The 21,334-nt window shown below is 38.2% G+C and overlaps 1 protein-coding gene across 1 annotated transcript; it reads right to left on the reverse strand.

The window, feature by feature from the left end:
• Positions 1–199: 199 nt before the first annotated feature.
• Positions 200–3,800, reverse strand: LOC117989919 (pupal cuticle protein Edg-91-like). The gene is made up of 4 exons (XM_034977312.2): positions 3,504–3,800; positions 2,206–2,467; positions 1,345–1,410; positions 200–532 (listed from the first exon to the last, which is right to left on the reverse strand). The coding sequence occupies exons 1-4, from the start codon at positions 3,513–3,515 to the stop codon at positions 285–287; spliced, it is 588 nt and encodes a 195-aa protein (XP_034833203.1). The 5' UTR covers positions 3,516–3,800; the 3' UTR covers positions 200–284.
• Positions 3,801–21,334: the final 17,534 nt, after the last annotated feature.

Here is a 21,334-nt window from a genome sequence, read left to right on the forward strand (position 1 = left end):
AAATTGACAGTTCTAAAATCACACATCCTTTTCACAATGTTCTATCCAGAAAAGATATCATTATGATTAGGGCATGTCAATATAGTTCACAAACATGACAAACAGATTGCAGAACTATCCAGAATTAGCATTATTGTACCTCAGATAATCATAATTTATATCATGTATCTTTTCAGTCTAAAACATATTATAAAAGAAAACAGTTTCATAAATAACTTTATTTCTAAAAAAGAATAGCCATCTAATTTATTTTACAAATCTTACACGAACTTAACCTAAAAAAATTACAATGACTTTTTAACGTCATCCCCTTTTGGGTTTAACGATCGCGATCTAATGTCACCGAAACCGCTGTAACCACCGTAATTGTTGCTGTAGGGTCTGTCATACCCGGGTCTTTGGTAACCGGGTCTGTAACCTGGGTAACCGCTCGAGCCAGGATAACCGACTGAGCCGGGGTAACCCACGGATCCAGGGTAACTTGATGACCCGGGGTAGTTGTAGCCGGGACGGTCATAGCTGGGGCGATAACCTGTGGAAAAAAAAATCTTAAGTAAGTAGGTACCTACTTGCACCCTATCCGCGGGAAGAAGTAGTATAGCGCTCTCTATGTTATGTAATCCAATTCCAATGATAGAGGCAAAAATCTCAGTGGGCGTTAACCATTTTGAGTCACCAACCAATCATAAATATGTTTTCAAAAAGCATTCGAAATTAAATTCTAATGTACCTAAATGTTATCAAAAAACATTCAAAATTAGTTCCGTTTGTGATTGGTTGGTGCCTCAAAATGGTTAATACCTCTATCATTTGTATGGGATTACGTAACACAGAGAGAGCGTTAAATCCTAAATTTTTTTCGCGGATAGGATTTCACTTAAGTAGATTAGGCCAGATTGCTTAAATAAGCAACCTGGCCCTACTTAAGCGACTTTAGTCGAAATTGATTAAAGTTACGTTAAGAAGTTAAGATTACGGTTACCGTTAAACTTTGGACGTCAATTAAAACAAACTTACGTATAGTACGAGACAGGTCGAGATGGCAATTGGGGTATGAGGCATGGGGACGCCCCGCACACCCGTGCTCGCCCGCACCGGTTAGCGCAGGAGTTGTGTGGGTGTGCGGGGCGTACCCTCCCCGATTGCCGTCTCGACCTGTCGCGTAGGTACTATAGATAAATCAGGGTTTTGACTATGGAATAAACCACAACGAACATATTTGTCTCTTTGTAACGCCGCAGGGCATTTTAAATTGCTTTTTGCAAGTTTATTCCTTCACTTCCTTCAGAAAACCCTTATTAATAATATTAATACGGGTTTTCTGTATAGGATAATATTATTTACCTCCTCCAAATCCTGGACTACCCTGTCCATATCCGCCATATCCTCCGGGATATCCGTTGTATCCGCCTGAAATAAGAAGTAAGTAAATAATGTAGATCTCAAGACAAAATACCCAAATTATAAGTACCTACCTAGTAGATACCTATGTCCTATACTAATTCACTGAGACGGCTCGTGAGATAGGGATTTTGGTAATCTGAGTAGGGCACGAGTTGCGGGAACGAGACAATACCAAGGAATTCAACGTCGCTGTCACCCCCTCGGAACCAGCATTCTACTCCAAGAGCCGTTTCAGTCAATCGTACCACCTATGAGTTATGACTACTTAGTAGGACCACAGATAGGACATTAATAATATTATACTTACACAAACATAGGTGAATTAAGGTACGTTAGTACTAAATTACATATTCTGTGCTTAAGGTATGATTCCGAACCACGATGCACGCAGCAGTGCTGCCGCAACAGTGCTGTCGCGGCACTACTGGTCCCCATACAATCTCTATAAGCTTATATGAGCTAGGCAGCAATGTAGCGGAACATTATGCAGGTCTTGGACTGTAGTCCAAGACCTGCATAATATTGTAATGATGGCATTTTTTGTATAGTGGTAGTTTATGGGATAATTTAAAATACGGAACCCTAAAAATCATGATGTTTATTTATTTTTGACATACCTAATTAATTATTAACCTCACGGCTGTGCGGAATGCGAATAATGACGTCACAATGCGCAAACGACAAATATCTTATCTTTTTTGACACTTTAAAATCTACTACTTAGATATTATGTGGTGGCTTCGTCCCACTACCGCAGCTATTTAAATACCAACTGAAATGTGTTATGAATTTGAATCGTACCTCCATAACCACCCTGGTATTGACCAGGGTAGTTTCCTCCGTATCCAGAACCGCCGTATCCTCCACCGTATCCCCCGCCGTGTCCCCCGCCATATCCTCCGCCGTATCCCCCACCATATCCTCCGCCGGATCCCCCACCGTATCCTCCATCATAGCCAGGTTTCAGCAAGCCATATCCGCCGCGCCTACTTGTGGAGGTGTAAAGGTCGTTGTCCACGAGACACAGTGTCATGCTCACTGACCATAGCAGCACGATTATGTTCTGTTAACGAAATAAATGCATAAGTAATTCTAATTATTGTTACAATTTCGAAATAATTAGGTGTAAGTACTGTTATGGTGCCTGCATTCTTGCACACTGCATAAATCTTCACTGATTAAATTATTTTCTTTATATCTACTTAGGACTTATGAAAGTGTGACTTTCTGAGTAAGAGATAACCTCTGGCACTAAAGATGTGCTTCTGAAAATTCTGTCACCGATATTGAGTTCAGTATTCCCGAGAGCTATTGGCTAGTCTTAAAAATACATTTGATGGAAAAGGTGATTGACTGACTGACTGATTCATCTATCAACGTACAGCTGAAACTACTGGACGGATTGGGCCGAAATTCGGCATGCAGATAAAAATTATGACGTAGGCATCTGGTAAGAAGGGATTTTTGAAAGAGTAAAATAGGGAGTTGAAATTTATGTAGTCCACGCGGACCAAGTCGCGAGCATAAGCTAGTTAAAGATAAATCTATACTTCTATTCCTACTAATATTATAAAGAAGTAAAGTTTGTAAGTTTGTTTGTGGGAAGCAATTTTGGAACTACTGAACCAATTTTGAAAATTCTTTCACCAGTAGAAAGCTACATTATTCCTGAGTAACTAGGCTATATTTTATTTTCAAAAATATTAGAGATCCCTGCGAAATTGTAATAAGCTAACTGTGCAAATAAAGCTAGCTTATCATCATCATGATCAACCCATAGCTGGCTCACTACAGAGCACAGATATCCTCTCAGGGTTTAGGCCATATTCTACCACGCTGGCCATGGTAGACACACACACCTGTGAGAACATTATGGAAAACTCTCAGGCATGCAGGTTTCTTCACGATGTTTTCCATATATAATTACTTAAAACGCAATAGCTCCGAAAAGTTAGAGGTGCGTGCCCGGGACGAACCCTCGACCTCGATTAGAAGGCGGACGTCCTAACCAACAGGCTATCACAGCTGAATGAAGGTAAGAAAATTCTAACTCCACACGAAAATCGTTAGATCTATAATTTTAATAACACTTCACTCACCAGAAAATACATTTTCAGCACAAAACCTATATTTAATAACTAAGTAACAAAAACAACAGTTCAGTCCTATATATACACACTTAAACTACCTATGTTTTTATTTTAATTAACTTTCAAAACCACTTAATTTTAACAAAATAAAATCACTTCAATAACACGGCACGCACTGATAGGTTTACACTCTACAAGTCACACCAGTTATAAAGGCAGCAATATGAGACGTTCGCATTTATACGACTGTAAGAATACTGTTCAAGATCACACGCTGGTTTTTACGCACTCCCGCGCATAATCACCGTAGATCAGTTTTATCAGCTATTTACATAATATAGTACGTGAGAGGTTGAGATGGCAATCGGGGTGGAGACGCCCCGTACACTCGCATAGCTCCCGCGCTAACCTGATAAGAAACCTGCATGTCTGGGAGTTCTCCTTCTGTTAATGTCCTCAAAGGTGTGTGAAGCCAATCGGATTGGCCCAATCCGCACTGGACCAGCGCGGACAGACTATTGCCTAAGCCCTTCTCACTCTGAGAGGAGATCCGTTCTCTGTAGTGGGCCGGCGATGGGTCGATCATGATGATGATTAATTACAATACATACTTACCTATAGTATGCGACACGTCAGGTCGAGATGACATTTGGGGTTGAATTTTCAAAAATCCTTTCTTAGCGGATGCCTCCTCTGTCATAATAGCTATCTGCATGCCTTTCAGCCCGATCCGTCCAGTAGTTTGAGCAGTACGTTGATAGATCAGTCAGTCAGTCACCTTTTCCTTTTATACAGTCGAAGACTATGTAATACATAGTCTTCGACTGTATAATAATATTATTCTTTGCCATCTAAACCTGTCGCGTAGGTACTATACTTAGATCACAGAATATAATATACCTAATAGTACTAACGTACTAGATAAAGTATTCACAACTACGGAAGAACAGTTGCCATTCTTGCGGTGCGTTCAGTCTAACAATATATCTTAATTCGGCAAGGATAATGGTGAATACATGGAGTGAATATAAAACGTAGAACATCATGATAATAATTTGTTACAAGTCCATTAGTTTATTATTTGCATGGCGATATACCATATTCAATAGTAAGTCATGGCTTTAGGACGCCTTCGTCCTTTGTTCGTTTGTCTACGTTTTCAACCATGAAACAATCTTGAGTCGTGGGTGGTCATTGATGGTCAAAGGTCTATCCAAAACAGCGCAGCATGATAATGTACTTACCTACTGATCAGATGGACTAAGAGCCAGCGCATACCAGACCTTCATTATTTTATAAAAAGATTCCGACGAAATGAGAACCTCCTCCTTTTTTTGAAGTCGGTTAAAAAGCTAAAAGTTTCTCTGCATATTTTCCCCAACACTGGCAGGAAAGTTTTGTTTTGATCATGGTGGCTGTGGTGGTGGTGGGTAATAAAGGTAGAAAAATCTTACTTCAGAATAGTATTAGAAATCACGTCCTGCATTGCCAGACATTTAGTATCATGGCAATCCCCTGCCAAAGCTCAATTATTATAACTAGCATTTTCCCGCGACTTTGTTTACGTGATATAATTTAATTAAAACGCTCTGAGATAATGTATCAGTGAAGGAATCGGATCATCGAATCATTCATAATATTACTTTCGGAGATTACCCTCTACATCCAAACTAGCAAACTTTACCTTTGCCTATACTTATTAGCTACGGTAACTGAAATAATATCAGATGTTTGGTACTTAGGTACTTCCTATATTAAATTAACACTTAAAAAACCCGGAAACTAAAATCGGGAACTCTACAAAAGAGGTCATCCTAATGCACAAAAAAACCTATAAAATTAATTCGTACGAACAATATACAGCCACCTTCCTACAAATTGTATTACTGTAAGATAAATCTAAGTAGATAGCTAGAGTTACGATAGCCATGAGAATCCGGTGCGGAATTAATTCCGCAGTGCGCGCTTTTAAAGTTCACAGATTTTGCGGGAAAAAAAGGTACGAAAATTTACCGTAGTGCGCGCTAGCTCTAACAAACCCGGAAATTAAAATCGGGAACTCTACAAAAGAGGTCATCCTAATGCACAAAAAAACCTATAAAATTAATTCGTATGAACAATAAATACCTATCTAGGTACCTACAAATTGTATTACTGTAAGATAAATCTAGGTAGATAGCTATAATTGCGGGAAATAAACACGAAACAATGGTATCTATACCGACACACGCGATATTCATATCACTACTTACCCATATTATAAATGCGAAAGTGTGTTTGCTTGTTGGTTTATTGGTTTGTTGGTTTGTCCTTCAATCACGTCGCAACGGAGCTACGGATCAACGTGATTTTTTGCATGGTTAATATTGGTTATAGTTAAAGACTCGGAGAGTGACATAGCCATCCGAGCGAAGCCGGGATAGGTCAGCTAGTTATATGGGACAACAACATAATCTAAAAATATATAAAAGGAAAAGGTGACTGAATGACTGACTGACTGATCTATCAACGCACAGTTCAAACTACTGGACAGATTGGGCTGTGGGCGGTGTGGCATGCAGATAGCTATTATAACATGGACATCCGCTAAGAAAGGAATTTTGAAAATTCAACCCCTTGAGTAGGGGGGCAAGGGGGTAAAATAGAGGTTTGACATTTGTATAGTCCACGCGGACGAAGTCGCGAGCATAAGCTAGTATTATATATACCTACTTAGAGGCTTTAATAGGTTCGCCTTCAAACTAAGAGTTATGTAAGACACGTTGATTCATTTTGGGTTTGGTAAATAGTAACAGTTTAACTTTCAAACCAGTGGGTAAGGGAAAACCCTCTTGCAGCCAGCTGGACCACCTTGACATGGTCATATAGACCTCCCCTTGTGGGTATACCTACGTGTATTAAGTACTATATGTATAGCAAGTCTTGAGTTTTGTTTAGGGTTCCGTACCTCAAAAGGAAAAACGGAACCCTTATAGGATCACTCTGTCTGTCTGTCGGTCTGTCAAGAAACCTACAGGGTACTTATTGTTGACCTAGAATCATGTTTGGCAGGTAGGTAGGTCTTATAGCAGACATTCGGGGAAAAATCTGAAGCTGTGAATTTGTGGTTAGGTAGTATCACACAAAAAAAATTAAATTGTGGTCATAACCTAATAATTACTATTTTCAATTGTCGAAGTAAGACTATTATATCAAGTGGGGTAACATATGAAAGGTCTTCATTTAATGAAGACCTTTCATATGATACCCCACAGTTCATTTGTGCATTCTAAAACAGTTTTTTTTTAAATTAAAATGTTGAAAAAATACGACTGTAGTACGGAACCCTCGTTGCACGAGCCTGACTCGCACTTGGCCGGGTTTTTAAAGAATATTAGCCAAGTTAATTGCTGACTAATATTCCCCTTACCTCCAATTAAGTGTAAAGCCTGTGCTAGGAGTAGGTACGACAATAGTGCAACGGGTGGGATTTGAACCGGCGACCTTTCGGTTTTCAGTCCGCTCCCTTAACCGAGCTATCGAGGCTCTAAAATAAAATGCAACAACATTGTATTTTTAACCGACTTCAAAAAAGGAAGAGGTTCTCAATTCGACTGTACCTACTACCTATGTTCTTTTTGTACGAGTATGTATTTTACGCGATTCCTCCGTCAATTATGAACCGATTTTGGTGATTCTTCTTTCAAAACCGAAATGTATAGCGTGCAAGACTCGGGGTCAATGCCCCACCTACGACGAGGAATAATAATAATTGAGGCCGCGGCATTGACTATTGACATTCTTTGACCTAGAGCGTCAGTCAGTATGTTTTATTTGCAATACATTGCGATTTGCGAACTTTTAAAAAACAGATTAAAAATACAGGTTTTTTGTGGCATCAATCTGGTATTACGTCAATACTGTCACCTGTCTTCGTTTTTGCTAGCGTTCTAAAATTTTAACCTGTTTAAGTTCCGCAAATTGCTAATGCGCGTGGCCGCCATTTTAGTGATGTCAGCACTAGACTGAAGTTTCGAGCTGATGGTATATACGTCAAATGACGTCAAAATGACGTCATTTCGATGTTAATGAGACATGGTTCCAGCGCAATAGCAATTTGCGGGACTTAAATAGTACGCTATAGTACGCACAACTTGCTCAGTATGTTTCGAGCCTAAGCCCTGTTTCGCCAACTCGTTGACCCGCCCGTGAGGTTTTCACTTGCTCTAGAGGCACGTCATTAGGTAGGTAGGTAGGACTCGGCTAAATGGAATTCTATTTAGGTTAATGGAATGACGACACCACGACGCTTAGGTAAATGTCACAATTTTGTGTTAACATGCTGTTAACAGCTCGTCATTCCGCTAAAATATACCCTAGGAAGTTCAAGCACATCGCAAAGTCTATCCTGTATTTATTAAACAAACTTGATGATCCCCGCGACTTCGTCCGCATGAAAAATCCCGTGGGAATTCTTAGATTTTCCGCGATAAGAAGTAAGTAGCCTATAATTATCACTCTCCAAGTTTGTTGGTTTGTCTTTCAATCATGTCGCAACGCAGCAACGGATCGACGTGATTTTATGCATGGATATAGTTAAAGACGTGGAGAGTGACATAGGCTACTTTTTATCCCGGAAAATCAAAGACTTCCCGCGGGATTTTTAAAAACTTAAATCCACGGGTATGAAGTCGCGAGCGTTAGCTAGTTATTTATAATTATTATAATTTTAATTATCATTATATTTATAAATTACTAGCTGATGCCCGCGACTTCGTCCGCGTGGAATTAGGTTTTTAAAAATCCCGCACGAACTCTTTGATTTTGCGGGATAAAAAGTAGCCTATGTCACTCGCCAGGTCTTTATACCTATGATCCAAATTCACGTCAATCCGTTGCACCGTTGCGACGTGATTGAAGGGCAAAACAACAAACCAATAAACCAAAAACAAACACACTTTCGCGTTTATAATAACCTACTGATTATTCAGAGTTGTGTCAGCTACACCGGCCGGGATAATCGCAAAGCTAAGTCGTTTTTCCAAGGAAAACTACAGTAGGTACTAGTCTAGTATAGTGTATACAAACAAACAAGGATAGGAGATCGCCCGTGAACGGGCCCTCTTTTGTGGCGTCGTGTCAAAACTTAAATTAATTTTTTTAAAAATGTGTTATTTTTTTACGATTATGTTTTATAACGACTTTTTTTCACTTTATTATTGAAAATATCCACAATTACAGTTAGAATCGTAAACATGCATTTATTTTGAAGAAGTATTAATTAAATATAACCTCAATATCAGCAATACAAAAAATAAGATTTCTTTATAACCAGGGTGAATAAATAGAAATAGTTTGCAGAATATAAAGAGTTAATTATTTGTCTATAAAATAAAATTAAAACCATGGTGACATAACAATTATATTAGGGGGGGCCCAAAGCTCCTAAGAAAATGGACAATCTCTTTTAGGGAAAAGGCGTAGGTGGTAGGTAGTGGTACCTTTTGTTATAATGTAAACGTAAGTTACATTCCATTTAAAGATGCATTTATTATTAAGTTTGGAGGTCACCATTTTTCAAGGCCTGTGTTAAAATGTGCAATAAAAAACCTATAAGGCAATGTTAAGGTTACGGTTGAATCATATTACACATAATACTTTGCAAGAATGGCGAATTATAGCTTTACGGTAGCGAATAGGCTTATATCTTTTTAGAGTTCCGCAGTCAAAGCAGGGATCCGTATAGTTAAGGAACTCATAGTTTCCTCCAGTCTGTCCGTCTGTGTAGTTATTAATGCCAATAATTAAACTATTCCAATAAATCTTATATACATAAAAGGAAATGGTAACTGACTGACCCAGCTCAAACTACTGGACGGATCGGGCTGAAATTTGGCATGCAGATAGCTATTATAACGTAGACATCCACTAAGAAAGGGTTTTTGAAAATTAAACCCATTCAAGGGGTGAAATAGAGGTTTGAAATTTGTGTAGTCCACGTGGACGAAGTCGAGGGAATAAGCTAGTATAATATAAGTATCTAAGTACTGAATCTTTGACCAGTTAAGGTGGCTAGTTTTTCCCCTTTATATTTTCTCATAGAATAAACTTTGAAATTCAGATAATAATATAAAAAGCCATATCGGACCATAAACCAATTTTCCTCATATCAACGCCATGCCGGCGGCTGTAAAAAACAATTTTGTGCGTTAGTCCGGCCGGGAAGATGTTGGGACTCCACGAATGGCCCATAAATAATTGACAAAATATGAGTTTTCATGTTAGGGATGCTGGAGGCTGTAGCGATCACGTGTTGGATTAGGTAAAGAGATGCTTTGTGGCTCTGTCTTTTCTAATCAGTACCCAGTATAATAAAGCTGTGATAGCTTAGTGGTTAGGACGTCCGCCTTCTAGTCGGAGGTCGGGAGTTCGATCTAACCACCCCCTAACTTTTCGGAGCTATGTGTGTTTTAATTTATTAAATGTCACTTGCTTTAACGGTGAAGGAAACATCGTGAGGAAACCTGCATGCCTTAGAGTTTTCCATAGTTCTCAAAGGTGTGTGAAGTCTGCCAATCCGCACATGGCCAGCGTGGTAGACTATGGCCAAACCCCTTCTCACTCTGAGAGGAGACCCGTGTTCTGTAGTGAACCGGCAATGGGTTAATGATGACGATGTTGATGATTATGGCTCTATCGCTCACAACAACAGAGTCGTGGTACAAAATTCTATTTTTCAATTAAAATTAACAAACAATTAACAAAATTATACATTAACGAAATGTATCTACGGGAAACGGAAACTCATAATTTAATAAAAGAATCTCAAACACAAAAGTTCTTAAAAGCTTTTACTTATTTCTGTATCAAATTCAAATTTGTTATTGTACGAGATAATGCTCGAGAAATGGAAATTCTAAAGTATTTTCATATTACGAGTAAGTATTGCAATAAATCGTGTTCTTTTTTAGGTTCAAAAAAATCTTATAACACATCGTTTGAAGTACCTACCTTTATATCTATTAAAAAGCTCGTCTCTGTCGACTATCAGTCCTATCACAGCTATAAGACACCCTATCTACTACCCTTACGGGGTTTTCATTTCTTTTTTGTATAAAATTTCATACACAAAAAGCTGGCCAAGCTCGAGTTAGACTCGCACACCGAGGGTTCCGTACTACAGACGTATTTTTAGACATATTGCACGATAAATCAAAAACTATTATGCACAAAAATAAATAAAACCCTGTTTTAGAAAGTACAGGTAAAGCCCTTTTACATGATACGTTTTTGTGATAAATTCACGGTTTTCCTATTTTTCCTTGCGGGTAGGTCTTATAATTAGCACACGTGCTAATTATAAGACCTACCCGCTTGTCACTTTTCATGATCCTAGGTCAACGGGAAGTACCCTATAGGTTTCTTGACAGACACGACAGACAGGCAACGAAGTGATCCTATAAGGGTTCCATTTTTCCTTTTGAGGCACGGAACCTAAAAAAATATACAACAATTAACTCCTATTTGTATAGAAAGTTCATACCACATAAGAATTCATACCTGAATGTTGTTGAAATAACAAAAAATTGATCCTAATTAAGCTGATTTTGATGAATAAGCTATCGTATCTAGGTCTGTGGCTTTCTAGATTTCTGTAAAAATGTGTAGTTTTAAAGTTACACTCTTTCAAAAATTTACATACAAATCTTGGAGCCTGTGTCACTATGAAACTACACATTTTTACAGAAATCCGGTATCCTCAGGTATCACAATAATATAACTATATAATCAGAGTACCCTTATTATAAATGTAAAAGTGTGTTTGTTTGTTGGTTTGTTGGTTTAATGGTTTGTGGAGTTACCAATCGGAGAGGGAATTCCCCGCACAACCGCGCAGCCCCCTGCGCTTTGCTCCGCGCTAACCAGGTGCGGAAACTCCGCAATCCTGATACTTCATACCTATACTCGTGTGCTATAGCCACCTCGTGTGCTATAGCTGTTAAGTGATAAGAATAGTAGAAAAGAAGGTAGAATTACTGTTTTTAGCTCTGATGTAGTTTTTCTGTAAATATGCTCATAAAGTCCAGAAATGATCGTTTCTTTGTAAGAAGGCGAAACAAAGCGTTCCAAGTGGGATCTTAATTAAGAACCGTTGAAGTGTTTTGATGGCAGCACATTAATTTTATCTTGTTTTTCTGCTTTCCCGACCAATTATCTTGGCGAGGCGGGCATCTTCCTTGGGAGTTTTAATTTTATTTCCGCCCCAATAATTATATTTCGTTTGCACAGTTACATAGCCAGTGTCCTGTACCAGGGCGGGACTCCACGCAGCTCCAACAAATACATTATCCACTTATGTAAAACGAAAAAAATGTATACCAACCACCAAAAATGTATACCAAAAATGTATACCAAAAATGTATATAAACGAAAAAATGTAGGTAGAAACCAAAGGGATATGTGTTTAATAAAAAAATTAAAAAAAAAAACTGCTATACCCCTTCCAGGTTAGCCTGCTATCATCTTAGACTGCATCATTACTTACCACCAGGTGAGATTGCAGTCAAGGGCTAACTTGTATCTGAATTTAAAAAAAAACCTATACTAAGCCTATGCCCGCGACCTCGTCTGCGTGGATTATACCAATTTCAACCCTCTATTTTACCCACTTACGGGTTGAATTTTGACCTTGAAACTTAGATCTTGGGACCCCTACGTCTTTTGGTTTTACATGCCTGTCCATTGCCACTTCAGCTTTGCAACCCGTTGAGCTATGATTTTCCCACGGATTATACATGGATCCTATTAATATGGTATTATACGGGGTGGCCTTCCAACAATATAAAATGTCAATATTAAAAACTTAGACATATGTATACTAATAATATTTTTTGTCAAATTTACACTTAGTTAGTTTTGCCATTGGTCTCCACACTAGAAAATGTCTCCTTAAATGTAAAAAAGTAATGTAGTCCTTTTTTCACTGCCTTAGAAATCCCCTTGATTAGATTCTGACACCTGTATCCGATCCCTAGTTACGACACTGTCCCCCAACGCTTGCTGGTGATTATAGGCCGAGTACCCACAGTTAGTAATGGCCTATTGTCCATTCCAAAGAAAAGATCCTTTTTCTATTATGAGTTTTTAAAAAGCGGGTCACAAGATGACTTTTCAGAGATTTAGGTTAAGTTCCTGTACTTTATCTGTTGCTTTCAGTTTTTAATGGGATTTAAAGTTGTATAAAAATGTTTACCAACGTTTATTAAGACGTTGGCGGGAAGTAGTTTGATGAGAAACGAGAAAATGAGGTCCGAGTATTACTTATATTATTATTCTTCTTCTTCTTCTTCTTCTTGAAATGCCGTCTCCTATCGGAGGTTGGCAATCATTAGGGCTATCTGCACCTTGGACACTGCTGCTCGGAAAAGAGATCGGGTACTTTTCCCGTACCATTGGCGTTATACTCTTTAGCCACGATTTCTTTTTCGGCCGGGTGGCCTTCTGCCGGCTATTTTTCCCTGAATAATAGCTGCAAGAAGTCGTATTTGCTATTTTTCATAATGTGACATACTCCAGCTTACGCACTTTTATGGTCTTTAGGATTTTAAGATCTTTGCTTAGCCTTTGTAGTACCTACTTTTTTATTTTTACATACTTTTTTTTATTTTTTTATTTTTTCTACAGTTGCATTTTTGACACGCTGTACCCAAGAGATTTTCAACATTCTTCTGTATAGCACATTTCAAAAGCTTCTAACTACCTATTACTTATATTAAGTATGCTTTATTGCAAGCCACAAAATCAAAAAAGAACAAATAACAAAAAGCAAAACTTAACAGGTAGGTAGGTTCAAGAAGACGGTCTTATCATTCTTCCAGACAACCTTGACTAGGGATCAACTGAACCAATAGACAGTGGGTGGTGGCGTATAAATTATAATAGACTTAGAAAATTATGCTAATATCGAACCCAAACTTAACCTAACGAACAACGTACTTATACCTAAAACATATTATCTCTATAATATAAAAATGAATCACTAAATGTGTTGCTAATCGAAAATCTCGAGAACAGCTGAAAAGATTTCGCTAATTCTTTTTTTATAATATTCCTTGAAGTACGAGGATGGTTCCTACTACGGAGAGAAAAATTTAAAAAAATGCCTGAAAAAGAATCGACTGTTAGGCGGTACGACGTTCGCCAGGGCAGCTAGTTATTAATAATATTATATACAACTTTGATAGATAATAAAGCATATATTATGACTATAGGTATAGGTATATACATTATACACGAAGACAAAATACAAATGTCACTATTGATGATAATATTACCAGTGGTAGATGCATCTGACGATTCAAAAATACTTGTAAAAGTTTAATAAGTTAATTTGTTTATTTTATTTTAATTTAATTAATAAACTATTAATAAACTTAAATCTTAAAAAAAACAAAATTAAATTAAAACTAAAATAAATTAAATTAAATCTAAAACCTCATCGAGACCACCGCAGCGAGGCATTGTACCCAAGATGCTGGCAGCATTACCCCTTTGGATGGCCAAACTAATTCTTTGACCAAGGTAGCTGCCAGCTCTCGGGTCCCCGGTTGACTCGATAACTCTTTTCGCAATTTCTTCAAAAAGAGCTCGAGCACCCGGGCCCCACGGCCCGTGGACAGCTCGAATTTCATCTTTGGCAGCACCGCAGTCCCGTCGTGACCACGACCCGTGCTATTGGGTTGAAATATCGACGAATAAAAACATTAAAGTTTAATTGAATAAAAAATATTTTTATTCAATTTCAAACCCCTATTTTACCCCCTTAGGGGTTGAGTTTTCAAAAATTCTTTCTTAGCGGAGGTCTACGTCATAATAGCAATCTGCGTGCCAAGTTTCAGCCCGATCCGTCCAGTAGTTTGAGCTGTGCGTTGATAGATCAATCAGTCAGTCAGTCAGTCACCTTTTCCTTTTATATATTGACACATTGGCATGCATTGGTAGACCTTATCTGGGTCGAATTACCGCCATTACATAAACAGTTTATTGTGCGTATGACCTGACCATGGCTTATGCTAGTTAGCATATAAAAATAATAAAGAGGACGCATTATAATAGATAATATAATAAAATAATGGGCCTGCCGAGGTCGCATGAGCTGTCCAGATCTATGACATATAAACAAAAGAATTGCAAGCAGGTCCATGATTGCAAGGGTCTTGATGACGTGATGTTGTGACAAAGAAGTACAGGAAAGAACCAATTTCGTATGAATGAATTTTGTAAAACTGAGCCTACTAAACCTTGAGTAATTCTGGTGTCATGTCTCAAGTCTGCGATCCAAGGGGGGATTAGAACTTAGAAGCCACTGTGGATTCTAGTGGAGGTTTTGACTGGAACGAAAACAGCCGAAGCCTTAATAAAAATCAGTACCTACTCAGACTTTCCTTAAAGTTAGTAATGTTATCGACAGGTCGAGATTGCAATCGGGGTATGAGGCGGGGGGAACGCCCCGCGCACTCTCTATGTCACCCATGTGCGGGTGTGCGGGGTGCCCCCTCCTACGGTACACCCTAATACTACCATAATATCCCGCACAATTATTGTTTTTCAGAAAATAATTGGGTACCTACCTACTTAACGTCTGATTGGGTGATCCTGAGATCTTGCTCTAATAAATTAAATCAAAAAATATAAGTAATATAATTAATCCTACGATAAAAAATAATTACTGACTTTGATTACTCAAAAAGCCTGTCCAGCAGTAGACGATGAAACTGATTATCATAGAAAAGTGTTTGAATCTTTATAGCATCGATATTTTATACCGTGTGAAGAATTAAATAAATGGCCAGACGATCAAACCGCGATTTACAAGACAAGTATGCATTCTAAAGTGGCTCATGTTGTCATAGATTAAGACGTAGAAATATTATATTGCAAGAAGGTGCTTGAAAAATTTAAAATGTGAATCATACAAATATCTACCTAGGTATCTATAGGTTATAGCTAAAATATAGTTTTATCTTTACTTGTTATTTATTCATGTTTTTTTATTCTAAATAAAATAGAACACTTGTATATGATTCTTGTTATTTAATCAGACTTATAATATTAGATTAGCGAAACTCGAAAAACATGCGCATCTGCTGGACAACAACAAAAGTATATTATATTGCCATCTTCAATTTTTTTATTTTGATTATTTAACTGGTTTTACGGCTCTGGGTTCTAACCTTTTTATTTAGATTTTAGTTACATTATTTCAACATACAACAGAATTAGCACCATTACTAAATAAACAAACAACACAACTACCTAAAATTATTATTTTTTACCCTGTCTGTTTCATTTAGTTACCTATCTAAGTCAATGTTTTAATGTATGGTTTTTTAAATCTACCTTACCTTCACTGAGCCTATCGATAACGTTTTTATGTTTCTTTATGCCCAAATTTCCTAACCTTTCTTAAAGAAGATAATATGTCTAAATGAAAATAAATTAAAGACAACAACAAACGTTTTTATTTTTATTTTACCTACTTCGTTTCTCTAACCCCGCATACAGTATACTATAGTGTTACCTATATGGGCATAGGGCCTGTAGATCTTTTTCTTCTAAAGTACATATTTTAATTTGAGGTAGGGTGTAGGGGTGTTTTATATCTATTTGTGTTTAATAATCTATGGCAAAGCCCGTCGTTTTCGAAGCGGAACACGTCGTATAAAATGCATTCAATTCAAATTCGAGGCATACGGAAGTCGAGTTCATTGTTTCTTCGTCTGTACGACAAGGACGATTTGTAATACGTATTTATATTTATCAAAGTATTTAATGTACAAAAAATAACCTTCTAATAAAGTTTTCTCTATCAATTAGCGAGTCAGTATAAATAATTGTAATTTACGGTTTTTATGTGCAGGGTGGAAAGCGGCAGATCTAGGTTCTCTATTTCTTATTAGCAGTGGCGTGCAAATCATAGAGGCATAAAAGCGCTGCTTACCCAAGAAATAGTTAACTCGGTTGAAATTGCTGAATGCTCATTATTCTTTGACTTGCTTACCTAACTACTACTTACCCTGGCTTTAAACCCTATGCACGCCACTGCTTATTAGATACTTTTAAAGATACAGTATTTTTATCGAGAATATTAGGTATCATTTACCATTCAACTCAGATGTTATGAAACATGTAATAAATAAAAAAGGTGAGCAAAAACGCGTTCAGATGAAAATATAATACGAAAAAAGTATATCTACTTATTTACAATATTACCTACCTATTCAAATGTAATCTCGTTCACTCACGCGATATGTCGCATCCAGGTGTGTCAAAAACATTGAAGTAGGTATGCGGAGTTTTGTACTTTGGAAAAATAAAAATTAATATTCCGTAAAAAATTAATATATAATGTCCCGTAAATTAATATTAAATAAATAAATAAAATAAATAAAAAGAGCCTTTATTGCAGTGTTAAGTATTTACAGGTTTTTCTTATTACTAGGTAAATAATGCATTGAATACTTAAAAATTATTGCATTAAGGATTATTTACATTAACATTTTTTGTTGTTTTTTTATTTTTTCTTTATTTTATGTTCTGCGTGTCCATCGACATAGGCCTCCTCTAAACTTTTCCAAATGGTTCTATTTCTGGCTAACCTTGTCCACATACCACCAACCAAGTTTCTTATGTCATCCTCCCACCTTTTAAATTGTCTCCCCCTTCTTCTCTTTTTGTTTTAATATTACCTACATTTAAATGTTGTTCAGATCCTAAAGAGTACTTTTTCTGCTTGATAACTGATAACTGAATTATTATTGAATAGATAAGATTACAAAATGAAAACACATTGCAAATTATAATGATAGACTAACGAGTTTCTTGTTGGTTCTTTTCGGTAGGAACGGCATTACAAACCAGTGGTAAATTAAACTATCTGACGATTCAAAAGCACTTGTAAAAGTTTACTTGAATAAAAATTTATTCTATTAGAATTATATTCTATAGTACGTAATGTACCTACACCTATATTCTAGAGCCTCCAATAGGAGAAGACAAAGAAAAAGAGACAAAGAACGAAGAAAGACCTTTCCTTTTTATTAATTTATATTTTCGGGATTATTTATCGGGACAAGCCTCCCGGAAAATGCGGGACGAGTGGCAACCCTAATGTAGGTACCAACTTATTACATGAGTCATGTTAACTTAGTCAAGTTGTCATTACTCCTGATTTGTGAAGGCTACATGTTAACGACCTGATGGTCAAGGTTATACCACAGTATAAGGAGAGACACAGTAGTCCGACGCCTTTGTGATCTACTAGCTTATGCTCGCGACTTCGTCCGCGTGGACTATACAAATTTCAAACCCCTATTTCACCCCCTTAGGGGTTGAATTTTCAAAAACCCTTTCTTAGCGGATGCCTACGTCATAATAGCTATTTGCATGCCAAATTTCAGCCCATCGCCTTCGAAACGTATATATCTCAAATCTGTACAATGTTATGTATCCTCCTCGGAAGGGTCATCAGTACCCAAGTTGCAGCCGCCGAATCGGCACTCTTGGGACTATGTAGCCATCCTTCGTCCGCAAGAAACAAGTTGCAGCCGCCGAGTCGGCACTCTTGGGACTATGTAGCCATCCTTCGTCCGCAAGAAACAAGTTGCAGCCGCCGAGTCGGCACTCTTGGGACTATGTAGCCATCCTTCGTCCGCAAGAAACAAGTTGCAGCCGCCGAGTCGGCACTCTTGGGACTATGTAGCCATCCTTCGTCCGCAAGAAACAAGTTGCAGCCGCCGAGTCGGCACTCTTGGGACTATGTAGCCATCCTTCGTCCGCAAGAAACAAGTTGCAGCCGCCGAGTCGGCACTCTTGGGACTATGTAGCCATCCTTCGTCCGCAAGAAACAAGTTGCAGCCGCCGAGTCGGCACTCTTGGGACTATGTAGCCATCCTTCGTCCGCAAGAAACAAGTTGCAGCCGCCGAGTCGGCACTCTTGGGACTATGTAGCCATCCTTCGTCCGCAAGAAACAAGTTGCAGCCGCCGAGTCGGCACTCTTGGGACTATGTAGCCATCCTTCGTCCGCAAGAAACAAGTTGCAGCCGCCGAGTCGGCACTCTTGAGACTTGCCTAATATACCAGTATTACGGTTTACCCTTGGTTTGCAGCCGCCGAGCCGGCACTGCCCTTGGTGTCCTAATACTGGTCACGCGGAACATGTAATAGTCTGTAGTATCGAATATACGCTATTACTATACTCGCAGCGTTTCTTTGGCCGCAGCAGCCCTTCCCCTACGTAACAAGCGCTACACTACTTACTACTTACTAAACGATCTAAGTAGGTAGGTACCTACCTATAGGTACATGATTTGATGACTAGATAAGGTATAAAATTTGCGCGGAACGTAAGGATTAATAACAATAAATATCGGTCAAGTGCGAGTCGCACTCGAACACGAAGGGTTTTGTACCGTCGTACATGAAAAAACACTTTTTAGGGTTCCGTACCTCAAAAGGAAAAACGGAACCCTTATAGGATCACTTTGTTGTCTGTCTGTCTGTCTGTCAAGAAACCTACAGGGTACTTCCCGTTGACCTAGAATCATGAAATTTGGCAGGTAGGTAGATCTTATAGCTGACATTTGGGGAAAAATCTGAAAACCATGAATTTAGGGTTAGATCACACAAAAAAAAATTAAATTGTGGTCATGAACTAATAATTAGTATTTTCAATTTTCGAAGTAAGTAACTATATCAAATGGGGTATGATATGAAAGGTCTTCGCATTCTAACCTGTGCATTCTAAAGCAGATTTTTATTTATTTTTATGCATCATAGTTTTTGAATTATCGTGCAAAATGTCGAAAAAATACGACTGTAGTACGGAACCCTCAATGCGCGAGCCTGACTCGCACTTAGCCGGTTTTTAATTTATTGAAATTATCACAGCGGTTAATTTTTAGTGCCTACCTATATGTTGTTATAGCGGCAATAGAAATACACATTTTGTGAAAATTTCAACACTCTATCTATTACGGCTCACGTCACGATATACAACATGCTGACAGACTGACGGACGGCTGGACAGATGGACAGCGGAGTCTAAGGGTCCCGATAGCACCCTTCGGGTACGGGATTCTAAAAACTCAAACACCTATCAAACGGTATTTATCTTTATCTGACAACAGAAACAGACTACCGTCTTGTAGTCATAAAGTTTTTACTACCCAATACCTACTGATTGTGGTGATAATTTATTAACTTTTTACGATTATTTAAGTAGGTACCTAACTGCTATACTCTATTAACGGATAGAAGTTAGTATAGCGCTCTCTCTGTTACGTAAACCGATACAAATGATCGAGACAAAAATCTCAGTAGGCGCTAACCATTTTGAGTCACCAACCAATCACAAACATGTTTTCAAAAAACATTCGAAATTCAATTAGGTACGGTCGCTTAGTATAACGTGTTTGTCAATTCCCTTCGATGTCATTATAAACGGATTCCACTGTATTTAACCATTTTGGCATTAATAACCATTTTGAGTCAAATCACATGTTGGTAACTCAAAAGGGTTAACTCCCACTGAATTTTTTGTCTCTATCACCTTTTTTACGAGACCACGTAACAGAGAAAGTGCTATTCTAACTTCTTCTGTGGATATCATCGACATAACCACATCACTGGTGGATATAGAGTAGGTATAGCTTTTTGCGTCGTATAGGTACATACCTACTCAATAATAATATTATATACGAGAGAACGAGTTTTCGACTCTTGATTAATAAAAGGCAGAGAAAATATTTTAAAATCACTTTATTTAGCTTACAATAAATAATATAACTACCACAGCCCATAGCTATCACATAATGTAAAATAAGTGGTGGTGGTGGTAAGTTAACTGCATCTTAAATGAAGCATTAAAAACAACAACTGCACTAGTTTGCAAAGTTACAATTTTCGGGATAGAAGCTCTTCTTACCTACAGATTGACAAGTATGATTGCGTCAATTGTTTCACTAGTATAATACTGTCAATACTCAATAGGGCAGGATGACCAGTGCCAGGCCAAAACTCAGCTATTAGTTAGCAGCCATAGACAGAAGCAGGGCCGTCTTTACCCGGGGATTCAAGGGGTGCGGTGCACCCGGGCGCAGAGTCCTAGGGGGCGCAACGCAACCGCCATAAATTTTAATAGGTACCTACCAGACTGACACCACGCGAGTGGAGCCGCGGGCACAGCCAGTGGCGTAACAATAGGGTGACAAGCCGGGCGAAATGGCCCAACGTACCAAGGGAGTACGTACCAAGGGAGGGGCCGAAATCACGGGGCCCAGGGGGTGCATCTTAGTGCCTATATTTAATTTTTAGGGTGCCTTAGGGGGCGCAGGCTAACTTTCCCACCCCGGCGCCGAATATGCTTAAGCCGGCCCTGGACAGAAGAATTCGTCTGACTGTGCATTTTACAGTCTTGATATACACTAGTGGTGTCAAATACTGTTAAACTTACATAATATAATATCAATAATTGTTATTAAAATTTATTGATAAATAAACACGTTAAAAATATAACACTGACTAAAAAAAAAAAAAAAACACGATACCTACCCCACTTGATTTCATCTTACTTTGAAAATTGAAAACACTACTTTCATGAATACATTTCAATTTATTTTTGGTGATGTAACCAAACGAGTCGCAGGGAGCCGCTGGATTCAGGCGCCGCAAGACCGTGACGTGTGGAGTGGAAGTCACTTCAAGAGACTTATGTCCAGCAGTGGACGTCTATCGGTTGATGATGATGATGATGATGATGATGACGTGACCAGAAATTACGGTTTTCAAATTTTCCCCCTTG

The sequence above is a fragment of the Maniola hyperantus genome, chromosome 17 (genome assembly GCF_902806685.2).
Source record: "Maniola hyperantus chromosome 17, iAphHyp1.2, whole genome shotgun sequence".
NCBI classification, from domain to species: Eukaryota; Metazoa; Arthropoda; class Insecta; order Lepidoptera; family Nymphalidae; genus Maniola; species Maniola hyperantus.

Bases quoted from the DNA above. Each gene is read 5' to 3' on its own strand.
- LOC117989919 (XM_034977312.2), bottom strand. The intron at 1,411-2,205 runs GTACGATTCAAA...TTCTTATTTCAG, and splicing joins ATACCAGGGTGGTTATGGAG to GCGGATACAACGGATATCCC. The intron at 533-1,344 runs GTAAATAATATT...TTTTTTCCACAG, and splicing joins TAGTCCAGGATTTGGAGGAG to GTTATCGCCCCAGCTATGAC.